Consider the following 23,846-nt stretch of genomic DNA (forward strand, 5'->3'; position numbering starts at 1 on the left):
CATTTAAGCTTAAAATGCAATATTATCTTTTAACTTTATCATTTAGGAGAGGATTAACAAGTAATTTTTCTATTTTTTGATTAACAAGTAATTTTTCTATTTTTCTGGGGCTATCTGTTTCCTTAGATTCACGTTTGCTTCTACCAAAGAAGTCTTCTCATTGTTGGATGAGGCAAATGTTTTGAGTTATTTTGCATCCAGTTTTGAGTTTTATGATACGTAATTAAGTTATGTGAGTTTTCAGTCCTAACATGTACATATATTATAGATAAGTTTATTTAGGGTAAAAGTATTATGGAAACCCTTATATTAAGAGTTGAATTGTATTTTGCTCACTCTATTTGAAAAACGGGCGAATTATTCCTTGTAGGATAAACCAAAAAGCAATTTAGTATTTCTTTTATAAATTACATCAATTTCTATTGTTAAAAATTATTTCTTATAACTCAACATGATGTGCATGTGTCGTGCCACATATTACTATATGGTTATTTTATAGCCATGCTAATTTTAACATGACAAGTAGATGAAATTTTTAATAGAAAAAACCAATATGCTATATGAACTAACATACAGGGATTGCTTGCTTATTTTTTGCATTGAGGGGCAAAATGTAACCTAACTCCTAGTATATAGGAGTTTCTATAGTACTTTTTATCATTTATTTGGCTATTTATTTGGGATACTTTGTATTAGTTGAATTCTACTTTATAATTGCTTAAACTTGCATTTATAATTATATTATACTTATGTTTATACTGTATTTGCAATAACTTTAAAATGGTAGAAAATATGGTCTAACTCTAAATTTAATTTTCCCACTTTATAAAAATTGAGAAATTGATTTTTCTATTTTAATTTATCATAATTTTGTCCTCTAAAAGTAATAAATTATTCTAATTATTGGCAAAACACATGAATTTTAACTTAATCTAGTTTTCTTTTATAAATTGTTACATATAAATTATTAAACTAGTGATTTTTATGCTAGGTCCTTATATATAATTACTAAACCATTGATTTTCGTAAGGCATGAGAACTGAGTTTTGATAAATTGAAGGACCTAATTGGATATTATAGTTAGAAAATACAATTTTGTGAAAGGATTAGGTTATATACAAATTCGACATATTTTATATATATTCACATTTTGAACTTTGAAGGCTATTTAAAGGCGATAGCTGTTACTCCAAGTAAAGCCAAACCAGCTTACAACCAACACTCAATTGCAAGTTAAAGAGAGGGACGTTTTTCCTAAAAAATAAAATACTTTTAAGATTTAAAAAAAAAGGTTTAAATACAAAATAGACCTTCAATTTATATTATTTTTCATTTAGGTATTTAATTACTTTTTTTGGTCAAAATTAGTATCTAAAACTATTGATTCTTTTTCGTTTTAACTTAAAATACGATACATCAATGAGAAGGTAATGAAATTGATAATTTAAATACTATTTTTTTTAAATAGACAATTAAGTGGAAATGTGGTATAATTTAAGGATTAACTTTATAGTTAAACCTTAAATTTAAAATTAAGAAGAAAAGAAAACAACTTATAAATATCATGATCCACCCTTTGGACGATTAAAAAAAATCATTATTTTTACTTTTAAAAATCTGATTGAAATTAAGTCTAATATAAAATTTAATCAATTTGAATTCCGAATTTGATTAATTATTTTTAAAAATATTTTATAATTCTTTTCACTTTAAATATAAAATATTTTCATAATAAGTTAATAAATATTATTAATATTGTGACAAAGTCTAAAGTCATTGGACTAGAAGTGTTTATGGGTTGAGTAATATGTTCAAGAGCCGAGCTTTGGTTTCTATTTATCAACCCCAACTCCTCCTAATATGATTAGTTTTACTGTTTAAAAAATTATAAAAATATAAAAATATAAATGTGTTAAATTTTATATATTTATAAAATTTTTAAATAGTGAAATAAGTAATTTGGATGGTCTGCATCAAGCTAGAGCTTAGAAATTTTTTTGAAATCGAGTCTAGACTCAAATTGACCTGTAAATACTTTTTCATATGACATTGAGTATCTTAATTTGAGTTCCACCATGGTTGGGTTTTTCTTTAAATTATTTTGGGCTTAAGTCCCATACAAAGTTAGTTATAGGTTTATTTATTATATTTTAGGGTAATTCTAGTTTTAATTATTTTTTGTGATTCTACTTGTAATTTAAAAAAAAATGATTTTGTCGATTAAGTCTTAAGCTCATTGGTATTGACATTGTTGTTAGTGCAGAAGGATGTGGATTCGAGTACGCTAAAGTATACTATCATCCTATTTAAAGGTTGAGGAGAGAGGATATGAATAGTACTATGTGTTGTATAAAAAGATTTTTTTTTTTATAATCGTAAAAAGAGAAATGGGATTTGCTTAGGATCAAACCCAAACTTTAATGCCTACAACACAATGCTTTTGATATTTATGCTTTTTAACTTTTAAATAAAAAACTAAGTCGAATTAAAATCTAGCCAAATTTTATAAAATCAAGTCGAATATAAATCAAATTTGGAAATAAAAAGTACCATGGAGACCCTTATACAAAGAGTTAGATTGCATTTTGCCCATTTACTCAAACAGTAGGCAAATTAGCTCCTATATGTTAGATCAAAGAGCAAATTGCTATTTTCTATTAAAATTTTCATCAATTTCTACTGTAAAAAATTAGCATGACTGATAGAATAACTAGAAAATTACACGTTGTGTGCCACATGAACATCTGACGTGGCTAATTTTTAACAATAAAAATAGATAGAAATTTTAACAATTTGCTCTTTGATATGACGTAATTAATCAATTTACCTATTTTTTTAGTAAAAAAAAAATTACAAAGACATCCATAATACTTTTACCATCAATTTCCAATTTTTCTTTCCATTGAGAAATAATATACAAATTTGACTTGAGAATATCAAATTTTGCATTTGCTGTTGAACAATACATGGAAAACAAAGAAAAATGGAATCGATATTCATAAAGTACTTTTCTTTTAAAAAAAAGTCAGTTAATTATAATTGGAATAAATAATTAAAATGTGCTTCTACTATAAGGTTAGAAGCAATTTAGTCATTCTCAAAATAAATAAAATAATTTAATTATTGTATTATTAGAAAGTGAGCAAATAAATAAAATTGATGATTGCGTTAATCATTTCCGTTAAAAGTTATACCAAAAATAGTGAAGGCTGTTATCAATTAATTTAGGGATTAGATTGTTGTATTTATTTTGAAAGGGACTAAATTGCTCCTGATATTATAATATAAGTACCTCTTGTATATTTATTCCATTATAGTTGTTTGGCTTCTTATTGAAATTTAACCATTTAAGTAATTACGTAGACATGTAGACATAGTTGGGAAATATTTGGTGGTGTTTTCAAAATTATAAAGAGGTAACTTTTGGCCTAAGAATTTGACTTAAAAAGGACATAATAACCCCTTTTTATGATAGTAATTTCAACAATTTTGTCAATTTTATAGTTTGATCTTAATAATTCATAAGTATGCCACATCAGTAAAGTTAAACGTTTTTTTTTATAATTTCACAAACAATATAAGTTTCAGGACTATAATAAAAGAAAAAATAAATAGAGAACTAAAATGATTTTTATTAAGAAACTGGAGGGCCAATTTTTTATAAATCTATATAAAATTATAGTGCGTTATAAAGTAAGCCAAGTCCACAAAAAAGAGGCCGAACACTTAGAATGGCCTTGTGCATTCTACTATATTTCATATCATCCTTTATTTCAGGAGTGAGTACAGACGGCAACAAGTAGGGCCTTAGCCTCTTTTGGTCTAAATGGTTAAAATTCAATACTAGTCCTTCTTGAAAAATTACAATTCAATTTACGTTTTTCTTAAATATAAACTTATGCCTTAGTCTCCTTCAATAATTTTGGTTTTATTTCGGCCTTTAATATAAAATTTCTAACTTTACCAAAGTACGAATCTAAATGGACTGAGTCCAACTCACTTTTCTCCGTGACTATGAATATAATCAATCTCAATTGCTCAACCCATCATCAAAAACGATATCAACAATGAGTTTAAACCCAAATTGATCCATTTATTAATCACTCTCCCGTACTTTTTTTATAATAAAAGTTATTAAATCCTAAAAAGGTTAACCAAAAGATCAATAAAAATATTGCAACAACCACTTGACGAATCATAAAATATTTCATTCTAAATAACACGCTCCTAAACAAGAAAGAAAATTGCAATATCTCACATCAATACAAGCTACCTAGAAACTTTTGAAAGCTACGAAATACTGCACCAAAAACACTTCATAAAAACACGCAGAGTTCAATTACACAGCAACCAAGCTCAATAAATAACAATAATAAAATAACAACGCTAATTAGAAATTGAGCACCCTCTTTGTCAAATGCAAACACTAACACACAGTCAAATAATATTATATGGTAATATTGAAAAAAATAAGATTAATCTCGAAATTCCTCATTGAGAAATTTCTCATGCAATCACCTACTTACCTCCAAAAAATTATACTTCAAATTCATGTAGCCTTCATGCTCAATTCAATGTTTATCCGCTTTGCAACTACTTTTTCCGCTCTGATAACATAAGACATATTCCCCCCCCCAAAAAAAAAACTCCGGCTTCTTTAGCCTCCTTGATAATGCCTCTCTTTCAACTTCCTTGCTATATCTTGAATTTATAACATCACCTATTGAAATAGATTTATTGGCAACCTCCGATACATTGATTCTTTCTGAGTTTCTTTCATTTCCTTTTAGCAAAATCTTTAGGTTTTGTGAATCATTATTCATCACTATTGTCTAGCCTTTTTTTTTTCAACCCCACCAATCTCCTTACCTCTCCTTTTATCATCTATCGTGTTACCAACTTTGTTTTCAACCTCGAAGTCGTATTAAAGGTGCCCTAAGACTCCTTCTTTGAACTTTGAGTGGATGCCCCATCACCTATAATGTTGTCTCCATTAGTGGCATGCAATTTACCTCACCATTCATTTCAAGATGCCTAACAAAAATATCCATGTTAGCCTTATTATCTTGGCTACCACACACAACACGAAAACCATCTTCTTCATTGGCCTCTTCAAACAATTCAACTATCTCAACTGTCTTACTATCTATACCCATTCTGAGTTTGACTGGGAACTAAAATCCCATAAATCATTTGATTCAACTTCCTTATCATCATAACAAAAATGAAAATTCAGTAACTGAATCAATTTCCATGATTATAACAGAGAAGATGTTAATTCTTCATTTTTTCTCTACTCAGTCTTTAATACTAGCAAGTATGATCAAAGAAAGACCTAAATGTCATCACAACTCAATCACTAAGGCTTCCTTTGAATCATCGGTGAGATGGTTTTCGATGAGATTAAAAACAACGATGGCGGTGAGATTGTAGCAATGAGATTAAAATTAGTTGTGAGATATGTGTTTGGATTCAAATACAACTGTAGCAGTTAGACAAAAATAAAAAATAACTATTAAAAACATTAAATGAAAACATATATATTAATATATAACAAAAATTTGGTAACCAGTGAGCTAATCTGATTAGACTGGTGATGCGCCAAACAGCACCAAAAATAGGTGCTTGCGTTCCAGTGAAAAAATAAAGTTACCTTTAAACTTCAACGCATTGGAGCCAAATGTTGTACCAAAAGAAGCCTAAAATGCACATGCTACAAATATTTGGATAACAAACAATATGCTTGAATTAAAATGTAAATTAAATTAAAAATATAAACTTAATTAAATATTTATCATTATATAAATAAAAACTTTTGAATAAAAAATTAAAAGAGAAAAATATTTGTTAACAAAGGTTGAAGTTTTTAATATTGGTATCCAAAGTTTAAATTTTATTACGCATAATTGCCATACATACTCGGAATTAGAATTAGAAGAGACAAGAGCCTTAGTTTTCCCAAAATAAAAAAAAATGCCCATTTAGAAAATGCAAATTTTTAAGTTTATTTAATAGCTAAATTTTATTTTAGTCTTTCTTAAAATTTAAAATTCAATTATAATCTCTCTAAAAATAAAAATTTTATAGTTTAATCTTGAGAATTTTTAGCATTCAAGGGGGGCCTAAAATGTAATTTTTCATTAACAAAGTAACTAAAAGAGATTAAATTAAATTATTAATTTTATGAGAAACTAAAATTATAATTGTACCATTTAATTAAGGAGTCCAAGGTCCTTGCTTGCCATTAGCCCTTGCAAGATGCTTATGTAATAAGTATACATGTGTTTATAATTTGATCAATATATTTTAAAACATGTTTCACATAATTTTTAATGACAAGGCTAACGGACAGACCTAATTGATATAATACTGATACTTTAAGGACTCAATTAAAAATATTTCATAGGATAATAACCAATTTGAAATCAAAGCAATAATTCGAGGACATTTGATGAAATAAACCCTATTTTATTTTTGCTGAAAAACTAAAAATATCAAGCAAAAATTGAGTGGTTCACTATTTACAGCTTAAAAATAGGTGGCCCACTTGGTGGGCGGTGGCTACTGAGAGGAAGCTCCGCCGCCCACAGATCCCCCCCAAAAAAGCCCAAATCCAAACCGCGTAAATTTGCCCAAAAAAAACCACCACCATAGAAATTATATAGCAAAGAACTTGAAAACACACACACCAGTGTTAGTAGATTCAAGGCGCGAGAATCGGATTCGGTGCCAATCGTTCTTTCCCTTTATAAAAACCCCGAATCTAATTTCATCTCATTTTCCATTTCATTTTCATTTTTTCATTTTCTTGTTCTTTCTTCTTTGACTTTTCTTCTACAGAGAGGAAAAGGGGGAGGAAAGAAAAAAAAATTATTTTTGCAAGGATGCAGAGGCGTCAAGATCAACGGTCGAGATCTGTTAAACCCATTACGGTTCATGGGTTAGCTCAGTCTGGGGATCTTGTTGGTCTTCAAAAGTTGCTTAATGATAAGCCTTTTCTTCTCAATGAGAGAAACCCTGTTGTAAGATTCATTTGACTTCATCATTGCGTTTTTAGATGTAATTTTTAGTATGTTTGATGGGTTTAGCATCCTTTTTTTAAATATGTTGTTGATTTGTAGCGAAATTTTAGTTATTTTAGCTTAGATTAATCAAAATGGTTGTTCAATGGTGGATTGTTTTAGATCCAGGGAACTTAGTTGGTTAGAAATGGGTTAATTAAGCTATTCTATGGGTGTATGAGCTTATGATATTAACTGAGGTTTACTAAGTTTTGGGAGCCCTAACTAAACAATAATTTTGGATTTTAGTCAGATTTTTTTTTCAAAAAATTGGGGTCTAATTAAAATTTTAAAAAAATTTGAGATTAATGAGAATTTTGAATAAAAATAGACGAGCTTAATTAAAATTTTCAAAAAATTTTGGGGCCAAATTAAAATTTTCAACAAATTTCAAGGGAAAAATGAAATTTTCCAAAAATTGGAGGGGGGAGGCAAAACCCCCTCGGCGTCCATTACAGTCCGCCATTGCCAGTGATTCATTCATTATATATTTAAGTGTATATATAGATGGGGTAAAGAAATAGGTATGGAGTAATGAAGCTATTCCATGGTGCATGAATCCATGATCTTAACTGAGGCTAACTATATTTGACTATATTCGAGACAATGATTATGATATGGTATGGTATGGTATGGTATGATATGATATATATATCTATATATAGCTAGAGATGTTATCCAGTGTAATAGATGGTGTAGAGAAATGGGTATGGGTTAATGAAGCTATTCGATGGGGAATGAACTTGTGATCTTAACCAAGGCTATCCATATTTGAGACAATGATAGATTCATGATTTATATATATATATATGCACTTGCGTGTGTACGCAAGAATTCTAAGTTGACTATTAAAAGCATGGTAGTAAAAGCTATGATATGTTGACTTGAAATTTTTAGATGAGCTATTTTAGATTCTTAAGTTCGAGTTAGTATTATAAAGCTTCATTTGGTTGCGGTGGTCGTAATGGTTGGTTTCCTTGTTTATGTTATAATCATTCAATGGTTTTGTTTTATCATCATTTAACATGTCATAGACTCGTGGTGTAGATGTATTGTTTTTGCATACGGATGGAATCCATTCCCTTGTATTATATTGTTAATTTATATTTGGTTTAAATGCAGATGGCACAAACACCACTTCATGTATCCTCTGGAAATGACAGGGCTGAGATAGTTAAATTTTTGCTCGATTGGCAAGGATCAGAAAAAGTTGAGTTGGAAGCTAAAAATATGGTAGGTAAAGTGTATTTGTTTTAAACGAAGAAAATGTTCACTTTATTTTTATTTTTAAGTTAAATATGGTAGTTAAAATTTTGCAGTATGGTGAGACTCCGTTGCATATGGCAGCCAAGAATGGATGTAGCGAAGTTGCACGGTTGCTCCTTGCTCATGGTGCTTTCATTGAAGCCAAAGCTAATGTACTTGTTTTTAGCTCCAGGTTGTACTTTTATTATCACGTTTGATATATTGAGGATTTTCTTCATCCATGTTATTCATGCAGAACGGAATGACACCGTTACATTTAGCTGTTTGGCACTCGATTCGATCAGACAACCATGCAACTGTCAAGACACTACTCGAGTACAATGCCGATTGTAGTGCTGAGGATGATGTAATTTTCATCATATTTACTCAGTGTATTTTATTATGCTTGATTTATCTTACCAACTCGTGTTGATTTCGCGTTTCAACTGCAGGAAGGTATGACACCTATAAAACATATCTCGAAAGGCCCTGGAAGTGAGAAGCTACAGGAATTATTACATAGGCATCTTGAAGAGCAGCGAAAGAGAAGGGCATTGGAAGCATGCGGTGAAGCAAAGGCTAAGATGGATGAGCTCGAGAAAGAGCTGTCAAATATCGTGGGCTTGCATGATCTCAAAGTTCAACTTCGGAAATGGGCAAAGGGGATGCTTCTCGATGAAAGGCGTAGATCTCTAGGGTTGAAAGTTGGCGCTAGAAGACCTCCTCATATGGCATTCCTTGGTAATCCCGGAACAGGTAAATGCCATTGGATCATCCATCTCGGAATTGATGACTTGTCTTTTATTGATACTCCATGGAACCTGTAGTTTTTACACCTATGATTTTTGGTCTCAAAAGGTAAGACTATGGTAGCTCGTGTTCTCGGGAAATTGCTTCATATGGTCGGAATTCTACCTACTGACAAGGTAACAGAAGTACAAAGGACAGATTTGGTTGGTGAATTCGTTGGACACACAGGACCAAAGACAAGGAGAAAGGTGTTTCCTCGTGCATTCAGGATTTTTATTTTTTGTTCTATTTCTTAACGAACTAATTACGAACCAATCATTTACAGATCCAAGAAGCCGAAGGTGGAATTCTTTTTGTTGATGAAGCATATAGGTTAATCCCAATGCAAAAGTCTGACGATAAAGACTATGGATTAGAGGCTTTAGAAGAAATCATGTCTGTAATGGACAGCGGTAAAATCGTAGTCATATTTGCTGGATACAGTGAACCAATGAAGCGTGTAATCAGTTCTAACGAAGGATTCTCCCGAAGGGTAACGAAATTTTTCCAGTTCAGCGATTTCAATCCCGAAGAACTAGCTGAGATCCTCCATATCAAAATGAACAATCAAACCGAGCAAAGTTTGTTGTACGGATTTAAGTTACATAGTTCTTGCAGTTTAGATGCAATAGCAAGACTAATAGAGAAAGAAACAACGGAAAAACAGCGTAAAGAGATGAATGGAGGTTTAGTCGATCCGTTACTAGTTAACGCTAGGGAATACCTTGATCTTCGACTCAGTTTCGACTGTATAGACGCTGATGAACTGCGGACCATAACCCTTGAAGATCTCGAAGCTGGTATTCGGCTTTTCTCGTGATATTATTGAACCATAAATCTAGAAGGTTTCATTAAACTCAGAAGCTGGTTTCAGGTATATATATATGTGTGTGTGATGGAGATTATGGTTGAAAGAATTTTGATTTCATTTTGGCTTGTTTTTGTTAATTAAATTCATTCCTTTTTGAGCTAAACAATTGATTTGAACTCATACATATATTTATTCTTTCCCTTAAAAAGGGGCATTCTTCATGTTATAGTAGAGTATTATTCATTTGTTTTTCAGTGCACTAATAAATTTCATTTCCAGCATCCCTTGGTGTATGTTCCCTTTTTTTTTTCTTTTCGTATATATATAGTTGGGTGATAAAAAAATAAAATTGAATAATTAAGTGATTATTTGTAATTTTTTTATAATTGAGTTATAAAAAAATATTAATAGTTGAATGATTAGTGTAATTTATCGTTTTCTTTTGGAGCAAACTTTTTCTTTATTGACATATATATTCTCATTCAAAAACTTAGAACTTTAAATGACTCGAATCTAAAATTTACTAACGGTGGTTGTGCGTCATGCACAACTTGATTCTACAAAGCGGTCCTGTTCTATAAACTTGTTATCTCTTAAAGACACTCTCTTCATAAAATTAAAAGACAATCTTAACTCGATTTGGAGCTAATATTAACCAGTTGAGGTATTTTGAAGATTTCTTCAAAAAGAATCGGGCCTCCTCACTAGACCCAAACCAAAATTATCAAAATAAAATTTTAAACTTCGACCCAAATAAAAAAAATTAGAATTCATTCATTTCATAACGTATAAGTATCATGGAGGTCATTGTATTAATAGTTGGATTGCATTTTATCCCTCTATTAAAAAAATAAAAAAGTTAATCTCGTACATTATATTATATTAAAGGGTAAATTGGTCTTTCTATTAAAAATTCATTCCATTTCTATTATTCAAAAATAGTCCATGTATATTAGCATAAGATAAACGTGACATGTTACGTGTAACTTTTTTAGCTACACAAAATTTAACAATAAAATAAATGAAATTATTAATAAAAATACGAATTTACTCTCTCATATAATATATATTTTTCTTTCAATAAAAAAAGTGAAATGTAATCTAACTACAAAAGGAGGTTGTTGCTAATAATTCCTTTTATAACCAACTCTATCCAAAACCAAAAAAAAAAAGCCCTACCTAATAATTACATTGCTGTGGTTTTGCCCAATTATATGCTTAGATTTTGTTTCTGAATTATTAATGGCTTTCCTCGTCCAAAATAATTGAAATTAATTTGGCTTTTAGTTTCTTCCAAGAAACCAGGTCTTTTGCTTTAACGTGCAAAATATCACCATTAAAATTTATTAAAAAAAAAAAACTGTGAACCAGGTTTTATTTTTATCGAGTGGAAGACATAAAATCAAGCCCCTCAAATCCTCCAAATTTTCCCTTTGTTTTCTCACACTGAGAGAAACAATGGTTTCAAGCTCTCTCTCACTTATCTCATATTCATTTCCTTCATACATTGATCCATCTCCCAATTCTGTTTCTTTTTGGCCTATAACGTTTAAGCTCTTTAAACCCAATCCCAGATTCTCAAAATCTGTCAAATACCCATCGTCAAAGCTTTCTTGTTGTTCTTCAACAGTCGAAGATGGGTCGTCGTCGTCCACGACGGCGGAGCAGTTTTTTAACAACAATTCGATAGCGGATTTCATGAGGTTTAAGAGAGGGAGTCAAAACGGTAGTGGCGAGTTACAAACGGCTATTGTTAGCTATCGTAAGAGGTTCCCTTGGTCTATTCTTTACCCTTTTCTTCGGGTAATGATACCACCATCGAGCTTTTGTTTCTAAATTATGCATTGCTTTCATAGGAGAATCAATTTGCAGGTTTCTAATTCTGGGTTTTTTTTTTGAATTTGATGTTTTCAGGTTGATTTGGTCTCAACGATTCATATTGCCGATACAGAGTATGTTTGGTTGAATTCAAACATAGAAATTTTTTTATGAGATTACAAGTGATTTATGTTTTGTTTTTTTGTTCATGTTTATGTGTTTTGAATGGAGGGTTGTCATTTGGTTATCTGGTTTTAGTTTATTTCAATTTTACTAGGAATGCGGATCGGTTCGGTACGAGAAACGGAAATCGGAACACAAATCGTTACTTATATGACACATTATTCGATTGGGGATGGTCTAATAGGAATGAAATGCGATTCATCAGTTTGAATTTATACATATAGCTTTTGTGTTTATATAATCGAGTCCTTGGTTATTTGGTTTTAGTTTATTTCAATGTTACTAGGAATGCTGATCGGTTCGGTACGAGGAGCAAAAATCGGAACACAACTTATATATACATATAGCTTTTGGTTATCTGTGTTGAATATTGGCAATATCCCACATTAGGAAAAGATAGAAATGGAGGGGGTTTGGTTTGTTATATATAGAACCCCTCCCCCTTTGGTTGTATCATCCCAAAATCTTCTCCTTTGTAATATTTCTAGAGGAAATATTAATTTGGTAGTGTCCGAGGACGTAAGCTAAATTGGCCGAACCTCGTTAAAACTCTGGTATTTTATTTCTTATTTGTTTGCTTTTATTTAATAGCTTTATGTTGGTTATATTTATTTAGTTATTATTGCTATAAATATCTAAGTGAGTTCTGTCTAGTTGTTGGGTTTTAAGCGGGACCATTGTGACCCCTCCAATTTAACTGGGAATTTTCTTAGTATAATTGTTGGCATAATAATTATCTAAATATTTCTGATAATATTGTTATTAATATTATCGTCGCTTCCGCAACAATTGGTATCAGAGCCAAGGTTTTGTAGTATGCTCTGTGTTTGCAGCTTAGTCTGATCTTACACATCAGAAACATTTCCTAAAGCTTGTGGGTATTCTGCATTTGGTGGCTATTAAGTAGAAGCTATGGCAAAAATGACAGAAGAAAAACCATCCATATCAACAACTTCCACTTCGTACATTTTGCCGAGGATTGGAACTGCAAATACGAGATTTGTAGTGGAAATTTTTGATGGAACAGGTCATTTCGGCATGTGGCAAAGTGAGCTTCTAGATGCCCTCTTTCAACAGGGTCTAGATATTGCCATTGAGGAAGAAAAACCAGAAGGGGTTGATGATAAAGAATGGAAGACCATCAACCGATTGGCATGTGGTACAATTCGATCATGTCTTTCCAGAGAGCAGAAGTATACATTCAGTAAAGAGACTTCTGCAAGTAAATTGTGGAAAGCATTGGAGGAGAAATTTCTGAAGAAGAACAGTCAAAATAAGTTACATATGAAGAAAAGACTGTTTCGTTTCAGTTATGTTCCTGGTACCACGATGAACGAGCACATTACCAATTTTAATCAGCTGGTGGCTGATTTGTTGAATTTGGATGTGACTTTTGAAGACGAAGACTTGGCGTTAATGTTGTTGGGATCGCTTCCTGAGGAGTTTGAGTACCTTGAAACTACTCTACTTCATGGAAAATCGGAAGTAACTTTCAATGAAGTAACTGCTGCATTGTATAGCTATGAACTACGCCGAAAGGATAAGTTGAAAGGTTCAGGTGAAGGAGCAGTGGAAGCATTGGTAACAAGAGGTCGTCAGCAAAGTCAGTCTAAGGGGAAGAGAAGAAAGTCCAAAGGTCGAGCTGTTGCCAAAGATGAATGTTCTTTTTGCAAAGAAAAAGGACATTGGAAGAAAGATTGTCCAAAATTGAAGAAAAAAAAGAAGACTCCGCAAGATGCAAATGTTGCAGAATGCAATAGTGAAGCAGAGTCAGACTTTTCTCTTAGTATGACATCTTCAACATTATATACAGATGAGTGGATCATGGATTCTGGTTGTTCCTATCATATGTGTCCCATTCGGGAATGGTTCTTTGAATTTCAAAAACTAGATGAAGGGGTTGTTTACATGGGTAATGATAACACATGTAAAATAGCCGGGATAGGTTCAATTAAACTAAGGAGTCATGATGGATCTACTAGAATTTTGCGGGATGTACGATATGTCCCAAAGTTGAAGAAGAATCTCATCTCTTTGGGGTCGTTAGAATCTAAAGGCCTAGTTGTGACAATACGAGATGGAGTTCTTAAAGCAACTTCAGGAGCATTGGTGATGTTGAAAGGCATAAGAAAGAACAATCTGTATTACTACCAAGGTAGTACAGTGGTCGGGACAACAGCAGCAGCAATTACGAGTACCAAGAAGGACGCTGAGGCAACACAGCTGTGGCATATGCGTTTGGGCCATGCTGGTGAAAAATCCTTGCAAACTCTAGCCAAGCAAGGATTATTGAAAGGTACAAAGACTTGCAAACTTGAATTTTGCGAGCATTGTGTTCTGGGAAAACAACGAAGGGTGAAATTTGGCACTGGGATTCACAATACTAAAGGTATTCTGGATTATGTGCATTCTGATGTATGGGGACCGTCCAAGACTCCATCACTTGGAGGAAGACGTTATTTTGTCACCTTTATTGATGATTTTTCCAGACGAGTTTGGGTGTTTCCTATGAAGAACAAAGATGAGGTGCTTGAAGTTTTCCTTAAGTGGAAAACTAAAGTTGAAAATCAGACAGGAAGGAAGATTAAGGTTCTCCGATCAGACAACGGTGGAGAATATAAAAGCGATCCTTTCCTGAAGATATGCCAAGATTGTGGCATAGTAAGGCACTTCACCGTAGGTGGAACACCGCAACAGAATGGGGTGGCAGAGCGTATGAATCGAACGCTTGTGGAGAAAGTTCGATGTATGTTATCTAATGCTGGATTAGATAGAAAGTTTTGGACTGAGGCTGTGATGTACGCTCAACATCTCATCAATCATTTGCCATCATCTGCTATAAATGGCGAGACTCCTTTGGAGAAATGGTATGGAAAACCTGCTACTGATTATGACACCTTGCGCATTTTTGGTTCTATTGCATATTATCATGTGAAAGAATCAAAGTTAGATCCAAGAGCAAAGAAGGCTCTATTCATGGGCTTCAATACTGGTGTTAAGGGATATCGTTTGTGGTGTCTAGAGGCAAAGAAGACGATAATCAGTAGGGATGTTACCTTTCATGAATCTGCCATGTTGAATAAGGTAAATCCAGAAGGAGTGAGTAGTACTTCGCAGCAGGTGGAGTGTACTCCGCAGCAGGTGGAGTTTGAGCAGAGTGTGGTAATTCCAGCAAAAGGTACCACTAGTGATTCTTCATTGGCAGATGCAGAGTCAGATGAGGAAGAGGTTTCTACCCAAGAACCTCAACAGCAATCAGAGCCAATTGCAGTCAGAAGGCAGAGACGAGAAATTCAGAAACCTGCTCGTTTCACTGACATGGTAGCTTATGCACTTCCAGTTGTTGATAATATTCCATCCACTTACACCGAAACCATTCAGAGTTTAGAGAATTATAGATGGTTAGGTGCAATGGAAGAGGAAATGCAATCTCTAGAGAAAAACAAGATGTGGAAGCTGGCACAACTACCAAAAGGGAAGAAGGCGATTGGTTGCAAAATTTAAGACACTATTGAAGTTTGTGTTATGAGAAGATGTTCGAAGATGTGGAATATCGCCAAGGTGGAGATTTGTTGAATATTGGCAATATCCCACATTAGGAAAAGATAGAAATGGAGGGGGTTTGGTTTGTTATATATAGAACCCCTCCCCCTTTGGTTGTATCATCCCAAAATCTTCTCCTTTGTAATATTTCTAGAGGAAATATTAATTTGGTAGTGTCCGAGGACGTAAGCTAAATTGGCCGAACCTCGTTAAAACTCTGGTATTTTATTTCTTATTTGTTTGCTTTTATTTAATAGCTTTATGTTGGTTATATTTATTTAGTTATTATTGCTATAAATATCTAAGTGAGTTCTGTCTAGTTGTTGGGTTTTAAGCGGGACCATTGTGACCCCTCCAATTTAACTGGGAATTTTCTTAGTATAATTGTTGGCATAATAATTATCTAAATATTTCTGATAATATTGTTATTAATATTATCGTCGCTTCCGCAACAATCTGGTTATAGTTTATTTCAATGTTACTTTCAACAATTGTTTTCTAATCACTATTATTAAATATGTTTATCGGTTCGGTACGAGGAACGGAAATTAGAATGCGAGTGGTTGTTTATAGGAAACCTTATTCGGTAGGGGATAGTCTAATAGGAACAAAATACGATTCATCGGTTTGAATCTATATATATAGTTTTTTGTTTATATAATCGAATCGTTAGTCATACTGAATTGGATTGCTATTGTTCATTGATTTTCTTGATTATGTATTTTGAATGGAGGGTTGTCATTGGATCGGTTCGGTATGAGGAACGCAATGGTTACTTATATGAAACCTTATTCGGTAGGGATAGTCTAATAGGAATGAAATACGACTCATCGGTTTGAATGTATACATATAGCTTTTGTGTTTATATAATCGAATCGCTAGTCATATTGAATTGGATTGCTATTGTTTCTTGATTTTTATATGAGATTACACATGATTATGTATTTTGAATGGAGGGTTGTCATTGGATTGGTTTGGTACGAGGAACAGAAATTGAAATGCAAATAGTTACTTATATGAAACCTTATTTGATAGGGTTAGTCTAAGAGGAAAGAAATACGATTCATCGTTTGATTTTATACATATAGCTTGTGTTTATATAATCGAATTGTTAGTCATACTGAATTGGATTGCTATTGTTCCGTGATTTTTCATGATTATTTATTTTGAATGGAGGGTTGTCATTGGATCGGTTCGGTATGACAAACAGAAAGTGGAACACAATGGTTATATGAAACCTTATTCGATAGGGATAGTCTAATAGGAACGAAATACGATTCGTCGGTTTGAATGTATGCATATAGCTTTTGTATTTATATAATTGAATCGTTAGTCATACTGAACTGGATTGCTATTGTTCTGTGATCGGGATTGTACGGTTTGTGAATTGTTTGTGTTGTTCTATAATTCGGGTTTCGATTTTGCCTGCCTACATGAAGAATGATTAGAACATGTTAAAGATGAGAGTACTTTTGTCTTCTTAATATCTCATTCGGAACCTTTGTCGGAGTGTAGCGGATTGAGTTTGCACACGCCGACAATTTCCTTGTGCTTGTGTGGCTAAAATGTTCGGTTTTCTTGTACCGACTTTGCTATGTATGGATTTTCCTGATTAAATTGGTGACTGCAGGTACTTTGAGACTCTTCAAAAGGAACTTGCACCATATGATTGTGTTCTGTATGAGATGGTTGCTAGTAGGGAGAGTTTGGAAAACCGAAGGAACCCTTCGGCAGCAAAACGACTCAAAAGTTCACGATCACGAGGTTTCAACATTCTGGGATGCATTCAACGGCAGATGGCTCGGATACTCATGCTCAATTTCCAATTAGATTGTCTCGATTACCAGGCTGATAATTGGTACCACGCAGATCTTGACTATGAGACCTTCAAGTTACTTCAGGTACGATAAAAGTCTGAGGTCGTCGACTTTATTTTCAGCTGTAAACATCATGCTTCTACATCTAATGTTTCGAGTATGATTTTATCCAGCTAGAAAAAGGCGAAAGTTTCTTTACATTTGCAAGGGATATGACCCTTAAATCAACGAAAGCTTTAGTGCAGCCCGCTTCAATCCCGGATGACCTTGATCCTTGGAGATCCAAGCTTCTATGGGCTTCTCGTGTGCTACCTATGCCACTCGTTGGTCTTCTTATAATTAGCGGTGTTTGTGCTGATGGAGGAAGCCAAGCATCCGAGTATCCCGAGCTAGAAGCTTTATCAAGGCTTGATTTTGGTGCCGCCATGAAGGTTTTCCTGGCAAAACGACTAACCTCCGAGTAAGTTTCGGGAAAAAAAACCTTGCTTGACTTGCAAGGAAGCTTATTAACTTTGGAGTACTCTTTTTTCCTTTTTTCATATTTGGGTAGGTTCACTCAAGTGACAGCTGATGTGGAAGAGAAATCGGTTATCATCGGTGAGAGGAACAGGGCTGCAACAGAAGCATTGAGACGAGCGGTCAATGATGGTCATAACAAGATAGCAATACTCTATGGGGGTGGTCACATGCCGGACTTAGGTAGGCGTTTAAGAGAGGAATTCGACCTTGTTCCTTCCCGAGTACATTGGATAACAGCTTGGTCCATTACGAAACGAGATCTCCAGAGCAATTCCCTTCCGTTTTTGAAGATGATGGCTGAAGTTTCCGGCTGGCCATTGAACCGTTACCAGACATTGGCATTACTCATCTTTTCCTCGGTCCTTGCATTGGATCTCTGGTTTTGGGAACTCTTTTGTGGCACCGCGGTTAATTGGATCTCTGAAATAGCATCGGAAGTTGCTCAATATGCAGATAAAGCACGGGTGATGTGAGCCTTATTTGGATATATTGTTTCGATTGACATTCAACACGGATACGTATATATATTCGCACCGGTGTAAATATGAACACTTCGGGTTTCAGGTTTCGGGTTTCGGGTTTCGAGTTTCAAGTTTCGAATTTCGAGTTTCGGATATAACTGATGTTAGGGAAAAAAGAAAAAATGTAAAAGTAGCAAGTTTATTAAACTCATTCATAGTGGAAGAATAAACTAATTGATCAAATAGGTTCCCTTTGCAAATTTATGTGCATGCTTGTGTTGATGCTATATTTAGTACTCATCTAATTCTCGATAAGTTTCTTTTTTGGTCATTTAATTATAAAAAGTTATAAAATGGTCATTTAACTATTTAATTTTGTCTTTTTTTATTATTATCCCCGACTGTTAAATGGTTAACAGAAAGATGATGTGGTAGCTTTTAAAACTGACATAATATTAAATTTAACCCTTAATATTTATAAATTGTGTCAATTTAGTTTTGATTTTAAAATATTAAACATTTAAACATTGTGTAATTTGATTTTTTTTATAGCTTTACATTTTTTGTTACTTTTTTTTATCTAAAAAGCTTTAAAAAATAAATTTATTTGTTAAATTTGATCGGAAATATATTTAAATGGAAACACTAAAAAGTTTAGTATAATAACTTTAATCTTTTCTCATTATTTTTAATTTTAACCTTCAATGTCACAAAAAAAACTAAAAATGTAAAAAATAAAAATAAATAAATAAATTACATATATAAATTTTGAGGGTTAGAATTATTATTATGTCAATTTTAGAAGTTGTCAAGTTAAACAACGAGTGACTAAAAATAAGTTAAATAGTTAAGTGAAAATTTTGTAACTTTTCATAATTAAGTAATAAAAAGAGTAGAGTGATTACCCGTGTAGTTTATCCTATTTCTTTTTCCAAAAATCGGTTTTCCAGACTTTTATCGGCCGTCCGGAAAAAAGAAAAAAACTTCTGGAGTTCAACAATGGAAGACCATTGATTCCCACCGAGTCCACTCGGCTTCATTTCTTTTCTTGCATCTCTTTTATTTGATTTATTTATGTTTGTTTTTTCCCCGCAGAACAGGTTCCTTGTTTCCTCGACATTTATGATTTACCAACAAAATTAAAACAATATTACTTCTACAAATAACAGAAATTTGAAACCGCTGAACTCATAAATTATTTAAGTAATTAGACTCGTTAACCAGTCAAGATTAGGGTTAAGTTTTTTTTTTATGGTATCAATATTATACATAATTCTCAAACTTAGCTTAGTTCATAATATCGACTTTAAATTTTGCTTAAAGTTATTTTTGTATAATGGTATTAATATATAAAAGTATAAGTTAAGAAAAACTTTTAAACATTCAATATAATTTTTATTATTAATTATATTATTAAAATTTCCATTTATGTATATTTTTATTATTTATAAGTTTTATAACATTTATAAATAAGAATTTTAATTTTACTTTGTAAGAAAAATTATTATACTTATAAATAAAAATTCTAATTCAATTAAAAAATTATTAAATGAATTTACATAATAATAAATAAAAAATTAAATTTTCATATTGATTTTATTAATATTTAAATTATTATGTTTCTATTAAAAATATTAGTTTATTTTAACTAACAAATATTAAAATTTTTATATAATTGATACTAATATGTTTATAAAATCTAATATAATACACTATAATTACATTAATTGTATATTATCTACAAACTGTTATTCTCAATTTATTCACTGTTAAGAAAAAAAAACATAAAAAGTTAAACAGTGAGGAGTTTAATTTACGATATATATATATATATATATATTTATAATTTATACAAATGCTTTAAGTAATGATTAGGAATTTTTTATTAGTGTTATTTTTGAATCACCAAAGTAATTTATATATGTTATTTATGTTTATTATTTATTATTTTGAATAGTATTAATTATATGAAGTAAAGATATATTGTGCATTGAATATGGTAATAATATTTTAATTATGATTTGGAATTTTTTTATTATATAATTAAATTGTTAGAAATATTTTATTTAAAAAAGCTAATAAAAAAGTAAACACGTGAGACATTAGAAACTAATATTTATAAATGATTAACTCAAACTCATTTAGATTCGTTCATAATTTTTATTTTAAAATTATAACTAATTTTATTTTATATTTTATAATTATTTATATCTTTTACTATCATTATACATATTTAATTAAGATTTTAATTATAAACAACATAATTATCTTCTAATATTTGTATTATATTATAGCATATTTCATTTTCATATGATATAAACTATATAATAAATATAAAAAATATTAGTCAGCTTTGGATATATAAGAGCTCAAGTACTAACAATATTTTAAACAGACATTTTTTTTTCAAAATTCATTTTTTAGGTTTAATATTTTTGTCTAAATCCTTTGAATTTTCGAGTGAACCTTCGAGTTTAAGCAACTAACCTGATACTTAAACAAGTTTACAAGTTATCTAAATTGATCCAACCCCAAAATGATATGATTCGAAAAATCTAGCACGCAAACTTGAAATGATCTAAACTCAAAATGACTCCGAACTTGAAATGACTTAAGCAAGTTACCCAAAAGTAATATTTAAACCTGAAATGACCTAGCTTTGAAAGACAAACCTAAACCAAAAACTCATCCGAACAAGTTTACAGATAATATAAAATGACCCAAACCAAAAATAATATACATGATTCCGAAAACCTAACACTCAAATTCAAGATGATTCGAATTCGAAATGACTTAAATAAATGACTCAAAAATGATATAAACTTGAAATGATCTGATTTTAAAAAATAAACTCAAAAAAGAAACTGAATCAAATTTGAAGTAACCCAAAAAATTTGAGAGGATAAACAAATGGAGATCTTGGTGGGGTTGGGGATCTCGAATACATGGTATCTAATGTGCTCACTTGCCTCAGAAAACATTACTTCTGAATTTCTGACAAGATGAAGCAAATTAACAATGTACAATGTACAATGTACAACGTAAAAGGGTTTAAAAACAAAAAAACAAAAGACATGATTGGAGGTAATTAATATAATGAATTTATAGTTTAGTTTATTGAAAGTATTTTTTTTTAAACTTACAAAAAACATGAAAAAGCTGAATTCAACAACTAAAAAATGTCACATAGCTCTTGGTGTGGCATTTCAAAGGGCAAGAAATGAGGCTCTTTTGTATGTACTTTTGTTGTTTGGAAGCTTCCTAAACTCTAAGATACCCTAATCTTTTGAGTTTCTTGAGGGCCTTTGCCTTGATATTGTGTTTTCTTACTCAATGAGCTTTAATATTTATGGGAAATAGAAGAGACGTACATGACATGCATATACATATATATGATATTGGTTTAATTTTAGTTTTAATCTCTCTATTTTTATAATATTATTAGTAAGATCGATAGTAGCTACTATTAGACATGGAAATCCAATCAACCATCATAAGTTGATATGGTTAGACCTCCATTGTGCATATATATGTAGTTTAATTTTGGTTTTAATCCTTTTACTTTTATAATATTACTAATTGCTACTATTAGACACAGATCCAATCAGCCATCATAAATTGTTACTATCTAGACCTACATTATGCGCACGCGCACACACACATAATATGGGTTTAATTTTGGTTTTAGTCTTTCTACTTTTATAATGTTATTAGTAGGTTCAAATTGATAATATCGTCGTGGAAATCTAATCAACCATCATTAGCTGTTACCTACATTGTGTATATATATATAATGTGGGTTAATTTTAGTTTTAGTCCCTCCATTTTTATAATACAATTAGTAGGTCTAAATTGATAATACTACTGGATGCAATGGTAAAACATATTGTACTCTTAAAGGAAAACTCGAGTTTGAATCTTGAAGGTGATATTATTAAGAGGAACAACTACAAAATATAAAAGGATTAATCTCCGTGAACTATAAAATAGACATGGAGGTCTTCAATTCCACCTAGAAAAATGATGGCAGGGGAACTTTTTTTTTTCACTGTTATTCTATCAAGCAGTTAGAGCAATATGGAAATTCAATTAATCATGTCCAGCCAATAACTTATTGTTGTCACTTTTTTTTATTCGCATAGAGCAATGATTAAAACTTTTGTTAGACGCTCATTTGACATGAGTTCAAACCGTATAACCCCATCCCCATTCCAATCCCAAATTGTGTAAAAAAATTGTTTTTATATAATAATAAAAAATCCAGGTACATCATCACTCTTAATGGCAGCAACTAACAGTTATCAAATTAACCCTACTAATAATATTATAAAGGTAGAAGGACCAAACCATGTCAGATTATAAAAGTGGAGGTGCTAAAGGTATAATTAGACACATAAGATATAACATATAGTTTGATATTAAGATTCAACTTCTTGGTATAGCCAAAGACTTCGACTTGTTTTATTTGTCATCTAACGTATAAGTTGGAGCCAGACGTTAGCATATTGACAAGCTTTTGATTAAAATCTTGTAATACTAGACTAGTCAGAAAGTTTGAAATTTTAAGGGTGAAAATATATATTATTTATTATTTATTATTTAATGCATAAAAAATTTAAAAAATTGTAGCTTTTTGAATCAAACATGGAAAAGGTGACAAAATTACCTTTGTCCTCCACTTTGAATCTTTTATTTTTGTTTTAAGTACTCTCCATTTAGCTTGAGGTGGAAGCACTCATCCCAAGTAATACGCTTCCACTCTAAGCTTCATTTTGGGGGGGGGTTGAAAATAATATTAATAATAATAATAATAAATTTTCAACTTTGAAATTTTTGGGTTAATTTTATCATACGTCCCTGAAGTATTGGTCAATACCTTAAAAGGTTTTAATGGTGGTGTTCTCAAAGTATCATAATGATCTTTTTCCATTAGTCTAACTTTAGCTTAAGGCGTTAAATATAGTTTGGAGTATGATGTTGAGCATATTTAAAATATATTAATCAAATTTTAAATATATAGATATTTATTATAAGGATAATTTGAATTTGACGAGTTAAAAAATCAATATCATTAAAATTTACAAAGGGTTGTTATTTCTCTCTCTTCCGATAATATGTTTAAAATTTGATCTTAAAGCTCAAATTCATGGCTAGACTACTGGCAAAAGGATTTAATCGATACAATATTGATACTTTAAATACTTAATCAACACGTTTTGAAATTTTTGGGACTAATTTAAAATTTGAATCATAGTTTGAGGACCTCTAGTCAAATTAATCTATTTTTCATGTGATGACTCCAAACTTCAATAGTTTTAAAAAAGGTTTAAGGTGCTTAATAATATTGGTAGATACAATATTGTATATATACATATATAATTATGTAAATGTGGAGGAGGTAGGTAGATACATATGGTGATAATGCATTTCATAATTAAATATTTGATTTGAAATGACATGAGAGAATCCAAAAGAAGAGTAGATCACAATTTTAAATCTTCAAATGTTAGGTCGAATTTTGGTTGTTGCATTATAATTTGATAACTACAATAATATATTTTGTTTAAATTTCAAATTGGAAATTCCATTATGTTTTCAA

At 31.3% G+C, this 23,846-nt stretch overlaps 2 protein-coding genes across 2 annotated transcripts; both read left to right on the forward strand.

Annotated features, from left to right (window-relative positions):
- Window positions 1-6,514: 6,514 nt before the first annotated feature.
- Window positions 6,515-10,127, forward strand: LOC107930852 (protein CbxX, chromosomal). Its single transcript, XM_041117060.1, has 8 exons — window positions 6,515-6,726; window positions 6,841-7,022; window positions 8,184-8,294; window positions 8,381-8,479; window positions 8,563-8,673; window positions 8,759-9,062; window positions 9,165-9,304; window positions 9,382-10,127. The coding sequence occupies exons 2-8, from the start codon at window positions 6,885-6,887 to the stop codon at window positions 9,913-9,915; spliced, it is 1,437 nt and encodes a 478-aa protein (XP_040972994.1). The 5' UTR covers window positions 6,515-6,726; window positions 6,841-6,884; the 3' UTR covers window positions 9,916-10,127.
- A 1,101-nt stretch (window positions 10,128-11,228) lies between these two features.
- On the forward strand, window positions 11,229-18,490 carry LOC107930853 (uncharacterized). Its single transcript, XM_016862598.2, has 5 exons — window positions 11,229-11,709; window positions 11,821-11,858; window positions 17,081-17,351; window positions 17,441-17,727; window positions 17,818-18,490. The coding sequence occupies exons 1-5, from the start codon at window positions 11,365-11,367 to the stop codon at window positions 18,257-18,259; spliced, it is 1,383 nt and encodes a 460-aa protein (XP_016718087.1). The 5' UTR covers window positions 11,229-11,364; the 3' UTR covers window positions 18,260-18,490.
- The last annotated feature ends 5,356 nt before the right edge of the window (window positions 18,491-23,846 follow it).

The sequence above is a fragment of the Gossypium hirsutum genome, chromosome A07 (assembly GCF_007990345.1).
Source record: "Gossypium hirsutum isolate 1008001.06 chromosome A07, Gossypium_hirsutum_v2.1, whole genome shotgun sequence".
Lineage (NCBI taxonomy): Eukaryota > Viridiplantae > Streptophyta > Magnoliopsida > Malvales > Malvaceae > Gossypium > Gossypium hirsutum.

Excerpts from the sequence above, each read along its gene's own strand:
- LOC107930852 (XM_041117060.1), top strand. The coding sequence starts at position 6,885 with ATGCAGAGGCGTCAAGATCAACGGTCGAGATCTGTTAAACCCATTACG. Across the intron at positions 8,295-8,380 it reads AGTTGGAAGCTAAAAATATG|TATGGTGAGACTCCGTTGCA; the intron begins GTAGGTAAAGTG and ends AAAATTTTGCAG. Across the intron at positions 9,063-9,164 it reads CCTTGGTAATCCCGGAACAG|GTAAGACTATGGTAGCTCGT; the intron begins GTAAATGCCATT and ends TGGTCTCAAAAG.
- LOC107930853 (XM_016862598.2), top strand. The coding sequence starts at position 11,365 with ATGGTTTCAAGCTCTCTCTCACTTATCTCATATTCATTTCCTTCATAC. Across the intron at positions 11,710-11,820 it reads TTCTTTACCCTTTTCTTCGG|GTTGATTTGGTCTCAACGAT; the intron begins GTAATGATACCA and ends TGATGTTTTCAG. Across the intron at positions 17,728-17,817 it reads GCAAAACGACTAACCTCCGA|GTTCACTCAAGTGACAGCTG; the intron begins GTAAGTTTCGGG and ends ATATTTGGGTAG.